We start from the raw sequence: 14,838 nt of genomic DNA, 5'->3' as shown, positions 1-14,838 counted from the left end.
TTATATTAGTAAATATAAACTGCTAAATACTTTTTCTCATCAGCAGTATATAGCAGTCTTGTAACTTATATTAGTGTCTGGTTAAAGCCTGTAGAAGGAGTTTTCATTCTCCCCTCACTGTCCTATGAGGCTGCAGGACTCCTGACCCTCTGTCTGTGAAGTGCTGATTGGCCCTGTGCTGATCACATGCACCCTACCAAAAAAAAAAAAAAAAAAAAAACTCACTAGCAGTACACACCAAACTGAACATGTGCAGAGTACCTCCAAGACTCTGTTCTATCTGCAGTTGGATTAGGGACAACGGAAGAAGGGGGGGGGGGGTCAGAAAAGACAGGATCAAACAGCCAATGTGAAGGATTAACCCCTTAGGCTCCACAGTGAGTAAAACACGCATGCTTTACTTTATATACAGACTAGTTTTTCCGTTGTGGGTTTAGTAACAACTTAGAGCCTGCCTAGAATCTGCCCCGGTATTTCCCCTAGTTGCTGGAGGTACATGAGTGACCAGGTTGATTATTTGCACATGTTTTGGAAGTGCCCGCAGGTGCAGAGTTTTTGGTCTGAGGATACAAAATTTTTCTCTAATCTGACTACTATCCCAATCCCAAAGCGGATTGAAATATGTTTACTAGGGCTTGTAGACTCATTGGCCTTTGTTAGAGCAATAAGGACTCTCCTGGGTATTCTCTTGTTCTACACTAGGAAAACCATTGTTTTAAAAATGGAAATTGACTGTGGCCCCCTCTTAAGAATTTTTGGTAACTAATTACCCTTTGCAAGGCTACTTAGCAATCCTGTGGTTATCCATAAACATTTAATGAAGTGTGGGATATTCGGGTCAATGCGACTTCTACCAATATGTCCTGTACTGGACCTAGGGTTGCCCACTTATCCTTTTAAACCCAAACACATATTAATTACAGAGGTTCTGAGACTAATTTAATGCAGAATAGGCACTGAGTTGTATTACCACCTTAATAATCAGCCATAGAACCTGTATAATTAATATGTGTTTGGGCTTAAAGGGATGAGGTGGCAACCCTAGTTGGGAATCCCCCTGCTTAAAGAGTATACTCATTAATGGGGTGTCTCCTTTGGTTTTTGGGGGGTAAGAGAACCTCCTGTGTCCAGTGCTGGCCCTGAATATTTCTGATACTGGGGAATGTATCTATTTTCTATGTTATATAAGAAATTGAGGAATTCTGGCTCATGTATGCCCAAGAGACTGTTTTGTACTTCAAACTATTTAGTAAAAACCTACTAAAAAAACCCAAAACATTTAAAAAGAGATATTTTCCTTAAAGGGATTGTAAAGTCAGAAGGTTTTTTATCTTAATGCATCCAGCGATGTCCATGATTGTCTCAGCCATTTGGGACTCCCCTTCTCATTGGCTAAGATACAGCAGCGTCTGTGTCAGTTAACCAAGTCAGTTAGCCCATGAGGAGAGAGAGGGGGTGGGGCCAAACCACAGTTCCGTGTCTGAATGGATACACAGAGTTGTGACTCGGCTCGGGTGCCCCCATAGCAAGCTGCTTGCTGTGGGGGCACTCAAAGGAAGGGAGGGGTCAGGAGAGCCGAAGAGGGACCCGAGAAGAGGAGGATTCAGGCTGCTCTGTGCAAAACAAACTGCACAGAGGAGGTAAGTATAACATGTTTGTTATTTTTATTGAAAAAAAAAGAGACTTTACAATCACTTTCAGGTGTGCACACCAACAAATATTATGTATTTTGTGAAAAATATATGTTCATTCATAAAAAACTGTTCATTGTAGCTCAATAGTGTAACTTAGTGGTAGCCCATAGTGTAAGGCAGGGGTCTCCTAACTTTCTAAACCAAGAGTCATCTTATTGTCATTCAGACTTTAGGGGGGCCAGATTGGGGCCACTGGAAGTAAAAATAGTCCTGGCATCAGTGGGAATAAACAGGGCATTGTTGGTATCAATAGTGTCCATTCATTGGTGTCAGTGAGAGGAATACAACCCCATTGAAAGGAATAGTGCCCCATCATTGGTGTCAGTGGGAGGAGAAGTGCCCCATCATTGGTGTCAGTGGGAGGAATAGTGCCCCTTTGTTGAGGTCAATGGGAGGAAAAGTGTCCCATGGGCTGGATAAAGGGAAACAAAGGGCCACATCTGGACCCTGGGCCACAGTTTGGAGACCACTGGTGTATGGTAAGAATGATTAAAGTCGCTGAGCTTGGAACTGGGAAAATACAAAAAAAGGGTAATTCGTCTTGAATAGAGATGTAAAATTTCCAGAAATTTTAAAGCCTTGGGGAAAAAACACTTTTTTTCCCATTTTTTTCTAGAAAAAATGAAATGTTTGGAAATATTGCAAAAAAAAAAAAAAATCAGTGTGGAGTAGTTTTACAAATTGAAAGTTATTTTGTGACACAGGGAAGGTGAAATGCGGTGTCTATAAAGAATTATGCTTGAAATATAAGTACAGCGTCTTCAGTAAATAAATTAAACTTGCTTTTTAAAGTTGTATTTTTTTGGCAAATGGACTAACAAAGACTGTTTATGATAGGAAACATTTCAACCTATCCATGAGAACAGGTAACCCCCTCTCCTTTCCCTCATAATAATTTATAAGCTTCTTGCCAATATGCATTTTCAGTTATTGACAATGCTGATCCAGAAGCATATATTGCTCTGTGAAAACTAGAGCTTGATGAATGTTCTCCTGATTTTCAGGTGTCATGTTCCCTGTAAATGAAGGTATTTGTGTATTTTTGGGAGATAGTGGTTTGTAACACTTCCTTAAACCTTGTACACAAAATGAGAATATTGGACGAATGATTGTCCATTTTTTTTTTTTTTTTATGCATGCTAGTCTCATATCGAAAATGAAGAGCTTACTAAACTTATGACAATTCTCCTATGACAGAATACAACTAGGGAAGTGATGTAATGTGTTGTATTGTATTGTAATGCATTCTTTCTTTTCTGAGCATGCATGGTGTTGCGCTTGTGATTTTTTTCAGACGAATACTCTAATGATGAAATGGAAAACGTTTTCGTGTTTGTCTCTTCGGATAATTTAGAAAGAACTGTTTGATGTCCTGATAGTCTCTCGAAAGCTGTGTACTAATAATCAGATTATCATATGATCGCTCCATTCGCTCCATTCAGATTTTCTGAACACTAGGTTTTACTAGAAGATGTTGCTGGTGAAGAAACACTTTGTAATAATCCAGAAGCAGCAGAAAGAGTGTTTCTAGAGTGAGAATTCTGGAGGGAAAAGCTACTCGCACTTTCATTCTGGTCGTCATCATTTAATTCCATAACATATTTGTTAATGTCTTTAGGGATCCTCTGGCATGCCAGGATGTGTTTTATCATCCTTGTAGCATTTGGAAAAGAATATTTCTTCTCACAATATTAGCAAATTGCAGCTTTGCGCTCAGCAGAAAGTGCACTTTGGAATTGTTTCCAAACTCTTATCTCACCATTTTACTGAGAGGAGGAAAAGAAAAAGCAATTTACTGATCAGTCTATAGGGGAACATTGTGTTGTGATGGTTGAGAACATAAATTACAGTCATTTAAAGGTTAAAAAAGATAAACTACTTTGTCAGAAAAATGTACCCTCTTACCTGTCAGCTAAGGCCTGAGAGGACAGAAACTATCATGCACTGTATCCCAACAATCACCCAACTGTAGGTACAAGGTGGAGCCCACAAGCAAACTATACTGGAGCCTTTCCCCTGCAGAGCCCCCTAGTGTCAGGAGTGCCTACTTCTCTTATTTGAGAACTACTGTACATTGAGATGTACAGTGTTACTTGAACTGTATTCCAGGATTTGCTTGTTTCTAGCTGAGATAACTTAATAATTTAAGACTTTCAATAAAGTCTCAGAAAGTTTTTATGTTATTTAGTTGAATACCATGTAGAGTATACAGTATATTATTTATCATTGTAAAAAAACATATTCCACCTTTTTTTTTTTTTAATTTTCCCAGAAAAAAAAAATGGAAAAAAAACAATTTTATCCCAGTTTTCTGTTTTTTTTTTTTTTCCAAGCCTTCCCATCTCTAGTCCTAAAGATATAATAAGTGTGGTAGTTTTTGCTAAAGATCCCTCTGTTTCATTGTGATTGATTGCTGCTTCATGTGTTAGTGAAGCTGTACCATCCTCATTCTATGCATTCATTTTCTTTTTTGCCAAAGTAAAATCAGAGTAAAAAAAAATAGTGGACCTAATTCCTTCCATTGGCTTGAACATAAGCATTTTGGACTGTAAACATGGAGGGGTAGATTTCTCAAAACCCAAAGCCTTGCATAAAACATCAGTGTATAGACAAGTACCTCACTCACTGTAACTGAAAGGATGATGAGAGTGCAGCTAGCATTGCCAAAATCGCCACACTGCTAACTATCCAAAGCAAGTTCCGCTATGCTGAGCCTAGAGACAGTGAAACGACAAGTCCTCTTTCTACAGGAAATCATCATTCTAGGATTACAGAGATTTTCAACATGTTAAGATATTACTGTAAATGTCAATGATCCCTTGTGGGCATTTTTTTAAAACCTTTCCTTCTATTTGTTAAAAATAGGGATAAAGATAAAAGTTCTCTTAACACCCAATTTCAGCTTAAACTTTTTTTTTTTCTATTTAGTTTAAAGTGCTTTTTGTGTGCTCATTAGGGAAATTTCTGTTCTCTACACGTCAGACAGAAGAGAAAACAAGGAGAAACCTTTCCAATCGAGGCACAGGCATCTTTTCCATTTTGCAATTCAGGCCCCAATACAATATTGAGGTTTTAACTTCCAGGTTTGCTGGCCATTTGTGTCACTGGCTTCCTCACAGTATCACTTCTGGCCATGCACCCCCTCATGGTGTTAAAGGTACAGTTGAGGGAGTGATTATCTTAAGGTTTTAAATGCTGTGTGTTACCCTAATGGAGAGATTTTCCCTCACTTCCTGTCCTAGTTGTCAGGCAGGACATCACATAAGTAGAAATCTCCCCAAGAAGGACACAGATAGCATTTAAAAATCTGATTAAGGTTCCAATTCTTCCTGCTATATCCAAAACTAAAAAGGAACAGTTCGGCTAGATTCAGGTTTAAAGAGAAAAGAGAAGGAAAAAAGAGAAAAGGAAAAAGAAAAAAAGAGAGAAAGAAAAAAAAAAAAAAAGAGAGAAAGAAAAAAAAAAAAAAAGAGAAAAGAAAAATAATGCATGTATATTATACTAACCAACAAAAAGCTAAAAGTGGAAAAATCTGATTAAGGTTCCAATTCTTTCTGCTATATCCAAAACTAAAAAGGAACAGTTCGGCTAGATTCAGGTTTAAAGAGAAAAGAGAAGGAAAAAAGAGAAAAGGAGAAAGAAAAAAGAGAAAAGAAAAAAGAGAAAAGGAAAAAAATTGAGAAAAGAAAAAAAAAGAAAAGAATGCATGTATATTTTACTAACCAACAAACAGTTAAATGTTGAGCAGTTAAGAAAAAAGAGAAAAGGAAAAAGAAAAAAGAGAGAAAGAAAAAAAAAAAAGAGAAAAGAAAAAAATAAAAAAAAAATGCATGTATATTATACTAACCAACAAAAAGCTAAAAGTGGAAAAATCTGATTAAGGTTCCAATTCTTCCTGCTATATCCAAAACTAAAAAAGGAACAGTTCGACTAGATTCAGGTTTAAAGAAAAAAGAGAAAGAAAAAAGAGAAAAGGAAAAAGAAAAAGAAAAAGAAAAAAGAGAGATAGAAAAAAAAAAAGAGAAAAGAAAAAAAAAGACAAAAGAAAAAAAAAGAGAAAAAAAGAAAAGAAAAGAAAAAAGAGAAAAGGAAAAAAAATGAGAAAAGAAAAAAAAAGAAAAGAATGCATGTATATTTTACTAACCAACAAACAGTTAAATGTTGAGCAGTTAAGAAAAAAGAGAAAAGGAAAAAGAAAAAAGAGAGAAAGAAAAAAAAAAGAGAAAATAAAAAAAAAAAGAGAAAAGAAAAAAATAAAAAAAAAAATGCATGTATATTATACTAACCAACAAAAAGCTAAAAGTGGAAAAATCTGATTAAGGTTCCAATTCTTCCTGCTATATCCAAAACTAAAAAAGGAACAGTTTGACTAGATTCAGGTTTAAAGAAAAAAGAGAAAGAAAAAAGAGAAAAGGAAAAAGAAAAAGAAAAAGAAAAAAGAGAGATAGAAAAAAAAAGAGAAAAGAAAAAAAAAGAGAAAAAAAGAAAAGAAAAGAAAAAAGAGAAAAGAGAAAAGAAAAAAGAGAGAAGCAAAGAATGCATGTATATTTTACTAACCAGCAAAAAGCCAAAAGTGAAGCAGTTTTGCTAGATTCAGGTTTAATGATAAAAGAAAATGAAAAAAGAGAAAAGAAAAACAAAAAAAAGAGGTTGAAGAAAATAAATAGATGTACATTATTTTATACTACCTTGACTAAACTAGCTAGCGTAATTTATTTAAAAAAAAAATAAAAAAGAAGAAAAAGCATAACATATATCTTCATACTTTCTTTCGCCCTTGTACCACTCGAATGTTGGAGATGGGACAGCTGCTGTTTCACATCTGATTAATCCAGTTTTTCCCAAAGAGACCCCCGACGGCGTTATTTCCAGGATTGTGGGTGCAACTGGAAAGACAAAAAGATGCAATATTTACAAATCTGCATACATACAATGCTAACACTAACATTACCCTGGTGAAAAAGATATGCAAATTAAAAATGTGGCTATAGTTTAAATTTCAAACTATCATGTATTTATTTTTTTACAATATCGCTAGTTCACTAGTTAAAAAAATATTTGTTGTTAAAGGCATTATAAACCTTCTCATTTGCACCTTGTGTTTTTCACATGCAGAAGATGTGCATTAATCATATAATTTCATTAAGTCATTTGTTGCCCTGTACATAGTCTATAGTAGAGTAAATCTTCACATTTCTGTGTCAGACGTTTCAGTGTGTTTTCAAACATGGGGCATGCAGCATGGCACGGCTTTATGCAGGACCTAACACTTGGCACTCTGCTCTGCTCCCCTCCTCGCTCATTGGAGGTCTGAGCTGTGAAGGGGCGGCTTGCTGAGAGGCTGAGTCAGGTGTCAGCTGCAGGCGTGCGACCGACGCATACCTACGGCGGTTCGTGCAGGAGGGCCACCTTGCTGCAGTATTTCTGCGGCGGGCGGTCCGAAAGCGGTTAAAAAATACACGTCTTATAGGCTCGTTCTGCCTGATGTTTGCAGACCCCTAGCTTGGACTCAGCAGGGGAGTGTCGGACCTCTGCAGAGAGACCTCTGCTTCCACATAGAAAATAAATAATCCTTCTCTACAGCATTTTCTTGATGCTCCTGGGATATTTTTAGCTTATTTAAACCGAAAGTTCAGTTGGGCTTCAACAGTCCCCAATTCTTTCGGAAGATTTAGTCAGGAAACAAACACAAAGCTGATGGGAAACCCCATTTATCGTCAATCAAGATTCAGCTGCCGGATTTAATACCTCCGTACACCTTCTGCATACAATTTATAAATGTCACAGCAGCCAGGAATCGGGTGCTAGGTGCGATGGCATTCAGTTACAGACAGCATGCAAAATAATCCGCAAGAATAGTTTTTTTTTGTCTTTTAACATTTTAATGAGCTTTGGGACTTTTGTGCATATTAGTTATGTCGCCCTAATTACTCATTATAATTCTAATGTGCATTTTATATTTAATTACAATGCTTATAAAGCTTTGCAATGGACAGTAAATTATTATAACTAGCGTGTGCATAATGAATATGAGCTGAATGTATTAACTTCTACACTGGGCTGCCCATAGTAGGAGCCGACCAATTTACCTTTGTTGATTATCCGCATAATATGATTAAACAAACTTTTTAATGCATTTTTGCATCCCAATGAATCGTATTAAGTACAGGTAATTCTGAGGGTTGGTTACGGAGCGGAACTATCCTTTTTATTAAACGCTTGCGCTGTTTGGCTCTGATAATATTCTACAGAGTAAACTCCTAATTAGAACTGGGATGGGAGAACGCCGTCCAAAAAAATAATAATAATTTACTGTATAAAGCAGGTTATTCAACAGAGAACTACACTCACCGGCCACTTTATTAGGCACAGCTGTTCAATTGCTTGGAAACACAAATTGCTAATCAGCCAATCACATGGCAGCAACCCATTTAGGCCCCTTTCACACTATCCATCTGTCGGACGGATTCTGTTTTTCTCAGCGGGGGATCGAGCCGCCGATCCCCCGCTGAGCAGCAGGAGGACAGCTGTGTCTCTGCGCTGTGTGCGGAGACACAGCTGTCAGTTCCCCATGCATCTCTATGGGGGAAATCGGATGGGAACGGACCGTCGGTCCGTTCCCATCCGAACCCATCCGATCCGCTGGACGGATGGAAAATGGGGTTTCCATCCGTCCAGATTTGACGGATCGGATCGGGTCGGATGTCAGTGGACATGTCTCCGCTGCCATCCGATGCCCCATAGGAATGCATGGGGGGTTGAATGAGGCCTTAGGCATCTAGACATGGTGAAGACGACTTGCTGAAGTTCAAACCGAGCATCAGAATTCGGCTTACGACCGTCCGCCGCAGATGTACTGCGGCAGGCAGTCACTCCCAGGCAAATCGCCGTACATGTACGGCAATCGCTCTCGGGAGGCTATGGGGTGAGCGCGCGCTGCCGGCAGTGAGCCCCGCTCATCAGCGGGGAAGCCGATGCAGCGGGCAGGCGGCTCCGATTGCTGCCTAACACCCGCGATCGTTCCCCGCTGAGAGAGAGAGAAGGACGCTCATCTGTTGTAAACACAGCTGACCGTTCTTCTCTCTGGAGTGATCACAGAGCTCCTGTGAACCTTCTATATAGGATCACAGGTCTCTGTGATCATTTCACAAGCCACACCCCCCCCGCAGTTAGAAACACGCACCTAGGTACACATTTAACCCCTTGATCATCAACAGTGTTAACCCCTTCCCTGCCAGTGTCATTATTACAGTAACAGTGCATATTTTTAGCACTGATTACTGTAGTAATGTCACTGGTACCCCCAAAAGTGTCAAAAATGTCAGTAAGGGGTCCGATCTGTCCGCCGCAATGTCGCTGTCCTGCAAAAAAAACGCAGATCGCCGCCATTACTAGTAAAAAAAACAATAAAAATGACATAAATCTTTCCCGTAGTTAGTAGACGCAATAACTTTTTTACGTTTATTGCGATTTTTGTTTTATCAAAAATATGTAGCTGAAAACAAATTGGCCTAAAATGTTAAAAAATTTCGATTTTTAAATTTTTTTTTTGAGAATGTCATCTAGCAGAATTTTCAAAATTGTCGCTCTTTTTTTGTTTTTTAGCGCAAAAAATAAAAATCGCACAGGTGATCAAATACCACCAAAAGAAAGCTCTATTTGTGGGGAAAAAAGGACATCAATTGTATTTGGGTACAGCAGTAACGCAGTGCTAAATCGCAAACTAGGGCCTGGTCATTAAGGGGGCAAATCCTTCCATTCTTAAAGTGGTTAAAGTGATTGTAAAGGCTTGGTTTTTAACAAACATGTTATATTTGCCTGATCTGTGCAGTTGGTTTTGCACAGGGCAGCCCAGATCCTCCTCTTCTCGGGTCCCTCTTCTGTGCTCCTGGCTCCTCCCTCCTGTTGAGTGCCCCCACAGCAAGCAGCTATGGGGGCACCCGAGCCAAGTCAAAGCTCCCTGTGTCCATTCAGACACGGAGCCACGACCCGGCCTCACTCCCTCCCTCTCCTGATTGGCTGATTGACTTTGATTGAAAGCAGTGGGAGCCAATCGCACCACGCTGCTGTCTCAGCCAATGAGGAGGGGAGTCCTGGGCAGCTGAGACACTACTGCAGCATTGCTGGATAAAGACGGGCTCAGGTAAGTATTAGGCGGGCTGAGGGGGGCTGCTGCACAGAAGGTTTTTTTATCTTAATGCATAGAATGCATTTGGGCTCTCACTGAAAGCCCTGGGTCCCGTACTAATGGCTGAGAACTGGAAAGCCCGGTTCCTGATCACTTGATTGCTGCTATAGCCTCTGATTGGCTATCACAGTGATCAATCTGTAGAAGCTGTGAAGCCTGCCCCTGTGAATGCTTTATCTTCTGAACGGAGAGAGATACATTGTATTTTTCTCTCCTTGCTAGAGGAGAAAATGTAAATAAATAAAAGTGTGTTTAAAAATAAATCAATAAATTCATAAAAAATAAAAATAAAGAAAAAATAGTTAGATCAAGGTTTGATCTGGATCAGCATTAGGGTTAGAGTAAGGCCACTTTCATACTGCTCTGCAGCAAAATCAGGGTAAAACTGCATATGCATTTTTACAGCGATGTTGCTGTGTTTCAGATGCGTTTCCTGTGCATTTACTGGTGCGTTTAAGCACGATTTTACCGCAATTTCTATTCATTTCAATGGGAAGCTGAGTTTTTGGTGCGGTTTTAAAAACTGCACCAAAGATTCAGCATGCAAAACTTTTCAAAACGCACCGCACCCACAGCGCAGTGGTGTGAAAAGACTAATAGGATTTAAAGGGGAACATTTTCCTGCGTTTTTCTTTTCAAGGTAAAGACGCAGGAAACATGTATCAGTATGAAAGGGCCCTTAGGGGTCAGTTTAAGAAAGTGGAAAGATATTGCTGGACCCGTGGGATTATTTTACTGGTATTGTTATCTTAAGGTATTACTGTTGGTGTAATTGATGTGGTTCCTTGGCAGACGGCTTCTACACCCCAGAGGATCTCCACCGTCTCCTTGACTTGTAGTTTAATGTAAGAAGGCTTAAATGTAAGTGCCACACCACTACTAAGAGGTCTAGATACAACTTTATTCCATTAAAGGTCAGGGGTACAATTCAAGAAATAACCAACGCGTTTCGGAGTCTACATGTCCCTTCATCAGGGCTAGCAAGAACAAAAGAAGATTATCATGTCAATCTGACACCAATACAATGTCCCCTCCACGGGGGCATCATTAAAACCAAACATTCAATAGTAATGGGAGTGTCAAAATAATTACATAAAAAGAGAACATGCTGAAAAAAAGGAAGTAATAATAACATTAATAATAATCATCACTATTAGGCCCCTTTCACACATACCGACCGCTCATCCATTTTTCATTCATCTGTTGACGGATGAAAAACGGACATCAATGCATTCCTATGGAAAAACGGATGTAAATGGATGATCAATTATTTACATCCGTTTTCATCGGCTTCTGTCAACATCTGGTTTTTTTAAAGGATGAAAGCCTTATTTTTCATCCGTAAAAAAAAACGGATCGGACAAAAAACGTGTGGAAACGGATGAAAAACGGATGACAATGGATGAAAACAGATGACAACAAATTAAAAACGGATGAAAAACGGATGACAACAGAATGAAAATGGATGAAAAAAGGACGACTACGGATGAAAAATGGATGACAATGGATGAAAAACTGATGAAAACGGATGACAAAGGATGAAAAAATGGATGACTACAGATGAAAAACGGATGACAACGGATGAAAAACAGATGGAAAAACAGATGACTACGGATGAAAAACGGATGACAATGGATGAAAAACGGAAGACAACGGATGAAAAACAGATGACTACGGATGAAAAACGGATGAAAACAGATGACAACAAATGAAAAACGGATGACAATGGATGAAAAACAGATGAAAAACGGATGACAATGGATGAAAAACAGATGAAAAACAGATGACTACGGATGACAAACGGATGACAACGGATGAAAAATAGATGACAGCAATTGAAAAACGGATGACAATGGATGAAAAACGGATGACAACGGAAGAAAAACAGATGGAAAAACAGATGACTACAGATGAAAAACGGATGACAATGGATGAAAAACAAATGAAAAACGGATGAAAAACAGATGATAAACAAATGAAAAACGGATGACAACGGATGAAAAACGGATGACAATGGATGAAAAACAGATGAAAAACGGATGACTACGGATGAAAAATAGATGACAATGGATGAAAAACAAATGAAAAACGGATGAAAAACAGATGATAAACAAATGAAAAACGGATGACAACGGATGAAAAACGGATGACAATGGATGAAAAACAGATGAAAAACGGATGACTACGGATGAAAAATAGATGACAACAAATGGAAAATGGATGACAATGGATGAAAAACGGATGACAACAGATGAAAAATAGATGACAACGGAAGAAAAACAGATGACTACAGATGAAAAACAGATGACAATGGATGAAAAACAAATGAAAAACGGATGAAAAACAGATGATAAACAAATGAAAAACGGATGACAACGGATGAAAAACGGATGACAATGGATGAAAAACGGATGACAACAGATGAAAAATAGATGACAACGGAAGAAAAACAGATGGAAAAACAGATGACTACAGATGAAAAACGGATGACAATGGATGAAAAACAAATGAAAAACGGATGAAAAACAGATGATAAACAAATGAAAAACGGATGACAATGGATGAAAAACAGATGAAAAACGGATGACTACGGATGAAAAACGGATGACAACGGATGAAAAATAGATGACAGCAATTGAAAAACGGATGACAATGGATGAAAAACGGATGACAACGGAAGAAAAACAGATGGAAAAACAGATGACTACAGATGAAAAACGGATGACAATGGATGAAAAACAAATGAAAAACGGATGAAAAACAGATGATAAACAAATGAAAAACGGATGACAACGGATGAAAAACGGATGACAATGGATGAAAAACAGATGAAAAACGGATGAAAAATAGATGACAATGGATGAAAAACAAATGAAAAACGGATGAAAAACAGATGATAAACAAATGAAAAACGGATGACAACGGATGAAAAACGGATGACAATGGATGAAAAACAGATGAAAAACAGATGACTACAGATGAGAAACGGATGACAATGGATGAAAAACAAATGAAAAACGGATGACTACGGATGAAAAATAGATGACAACAAATGGAAAATGGATGACAATGGATGAAAAACGGATGACAACAGATGAAAAATAGATGACAACGGAAGAAAAACAGATGGAAAAACAGATGACTACAGATGAAAAACAGATGACAATGGATGAAAAACAAATGAAAAACGGATGAAAAACAGATGATAAACAAATGAAAAACGGATGAAAAACAGATGATAAACAAATGAAAAACGGATGACAACGGATGAAAAACGGATGACAATGGATGAAAAACGGATGACAACAGATGAAAAATAGATGACAACGGAAGAAAAACAGATGGAAAAACAGATGACTACAGATGAAAAACGGATGACAATGGATGAAAAACAAATGAAAAACGGATGAAAAACAGATGATAAACAAATGAAAAACGGATGACAACGGATGAAAAACGGATGACAATGGATGAAAAACAGATGAAAAACGGATGACTACGGATGAAAAATGGATGACAATAGATGAAAAATGGATGAAAACCGATGATAAATGGATGACAATGGATGAAAAACTCATGGAAACGGATGACAACGGATGAAAAACAGATGACTATGGATGAAAAATGGATGAAAAACTGATGTTGACTGAAAAAAACGGACAAAAAAACGTGACTGAACTGATGAAATGAACGGTCCGTATGTGTGAAAGGGGCCTTATTAAAATTACAGTATACATATACTGTATGGGTGAGATGTTAATGTAATAGAGAAAAAAAAAAAAAACCTCTCAAAACTGGTATGTGTATAAATTGAACCGTACATTATATCATCTGTCTGTACAGTGGTATAGCAAAATAAAATGAAATACATCAAAATAAGAAAAAAAAACAATAATAATAAAATAATGGCAAAATAACAATACTAATAATATTATTAATAAGAATGATATTACTACCGACAATAATAGTCATAATCAATATTGTTAAAATAATACATTCCTGGCAATAAATTGATCTAAAAGGAATACATGTATGGGAACTTGAGTAAAATGATAAATGTATAAATGTTAAATAAAAATAAATGGTTAAAAAAATGTTTGGACCAAGTAAGAATAAAATGTATAGAAATGACATAATATATCCAAAGAGCTGATAGGAGTCAAACACTGTACGATCTTGGTTGTCCATTCTCCCAGCTTTAAAGATCTCATGCATTAGTTAGAGTTAGGGTTAATGTCAGGGTCAAAAGTCAAGGTCAGGTAGGATTCAAAAAAATAAAAATCAATATTAGTGTCAGTGCCAGGGTGTTTCCTTTAATAATAATTAAAAATAATAATAATAACAATTATCATAATTATCCATTAGCATTTAACTCAAAATGAAAGCCCAATTTGTCCAGAAAAAAAAACAAGCCTTAGGCCCCTTTCACAGGGGTGGACTGAGCGGTTCTGCCGGAAAGTTTTTGGAGTGGACCTGATTGGACCATCCATTGCCACCTGCTGACATCCGATCTGATCCAGCCTGCTAAAAACAGAGAGTTGGGGGATCCGTTCCCCATCCGTCTGGTGGATGTTAACAGATGAAAGTCGGATGGAAACAAACCGTTTCTATCCAACTGCCTATAGAGGACGATGGGCAGTGTCTGTGTCTGCTCTGTATAAGTGGAGCAGACACGGACCTGTCATCCGCCTGCTCAGCAGGGATCAATGGACAGATTCCCAGCTGAGCAGGCGAATCCGCTCCCTTGTAAAAGGGGCTTTAGTTGGAAAATAATGTGCAGGAGTTAGGATTTGTTTTTCCCTCTGTCATGAAGGGGCTAAAAAGTGTCTCTCTGATTTATGGACTCTTTCAGAAGCTCAAAACCTTCCTGTGTATATTGTGGAGTATTTCGCCTGGTATGTCTCATGTGGGATTTAATGCCGAAATCAGAGTGTGACAATTGGAATTTGTGATAAA

General features: G+C 37.9%; 1 protein-coding gene across 4 annotated transcripts in view; it reads right to left on the bottom strand.

The window, feature by feature from the left end:
* The window catches only part of NEGR1 (neuronal growth regulator 1), an 846,722-nt gene that overhangs the window by 196,309 nt on the left and 635,575 nt on the right, over positions 1 to 14,838 (bottom strand). For all 4 annotated transcript variants that reach the window (XM_082264787.1, XM_082264788.1, XM_082264789.1 and 1 more), the window contains exon 5: positions 6,460 to 6,580. In XM_082264787.1, the coding sequence (XP_082120913.1) occupies positions 6,460 to 6,580 (121 nt within the window). The remainder of the gene's footprint in view (positions 1 to 6,459; positions 6,581 to 14,838) is intronic.

This window comes from Pelophylax lessonae (genome assembly GCF_965119305.1).
Source record: "Pelophylax lessonae genome assembly, chromosome: 8".
In the NCBI taxonomy this organism is placed as follows: Eukaryota; Metazoa; Chordata; class Amphibia; order Anura; family Ranidae; genus Pelophylax; species Pelophylax lessonae.
This window is presented reverse-complemented; position numbering and strand designations above follow the sequence as displayed.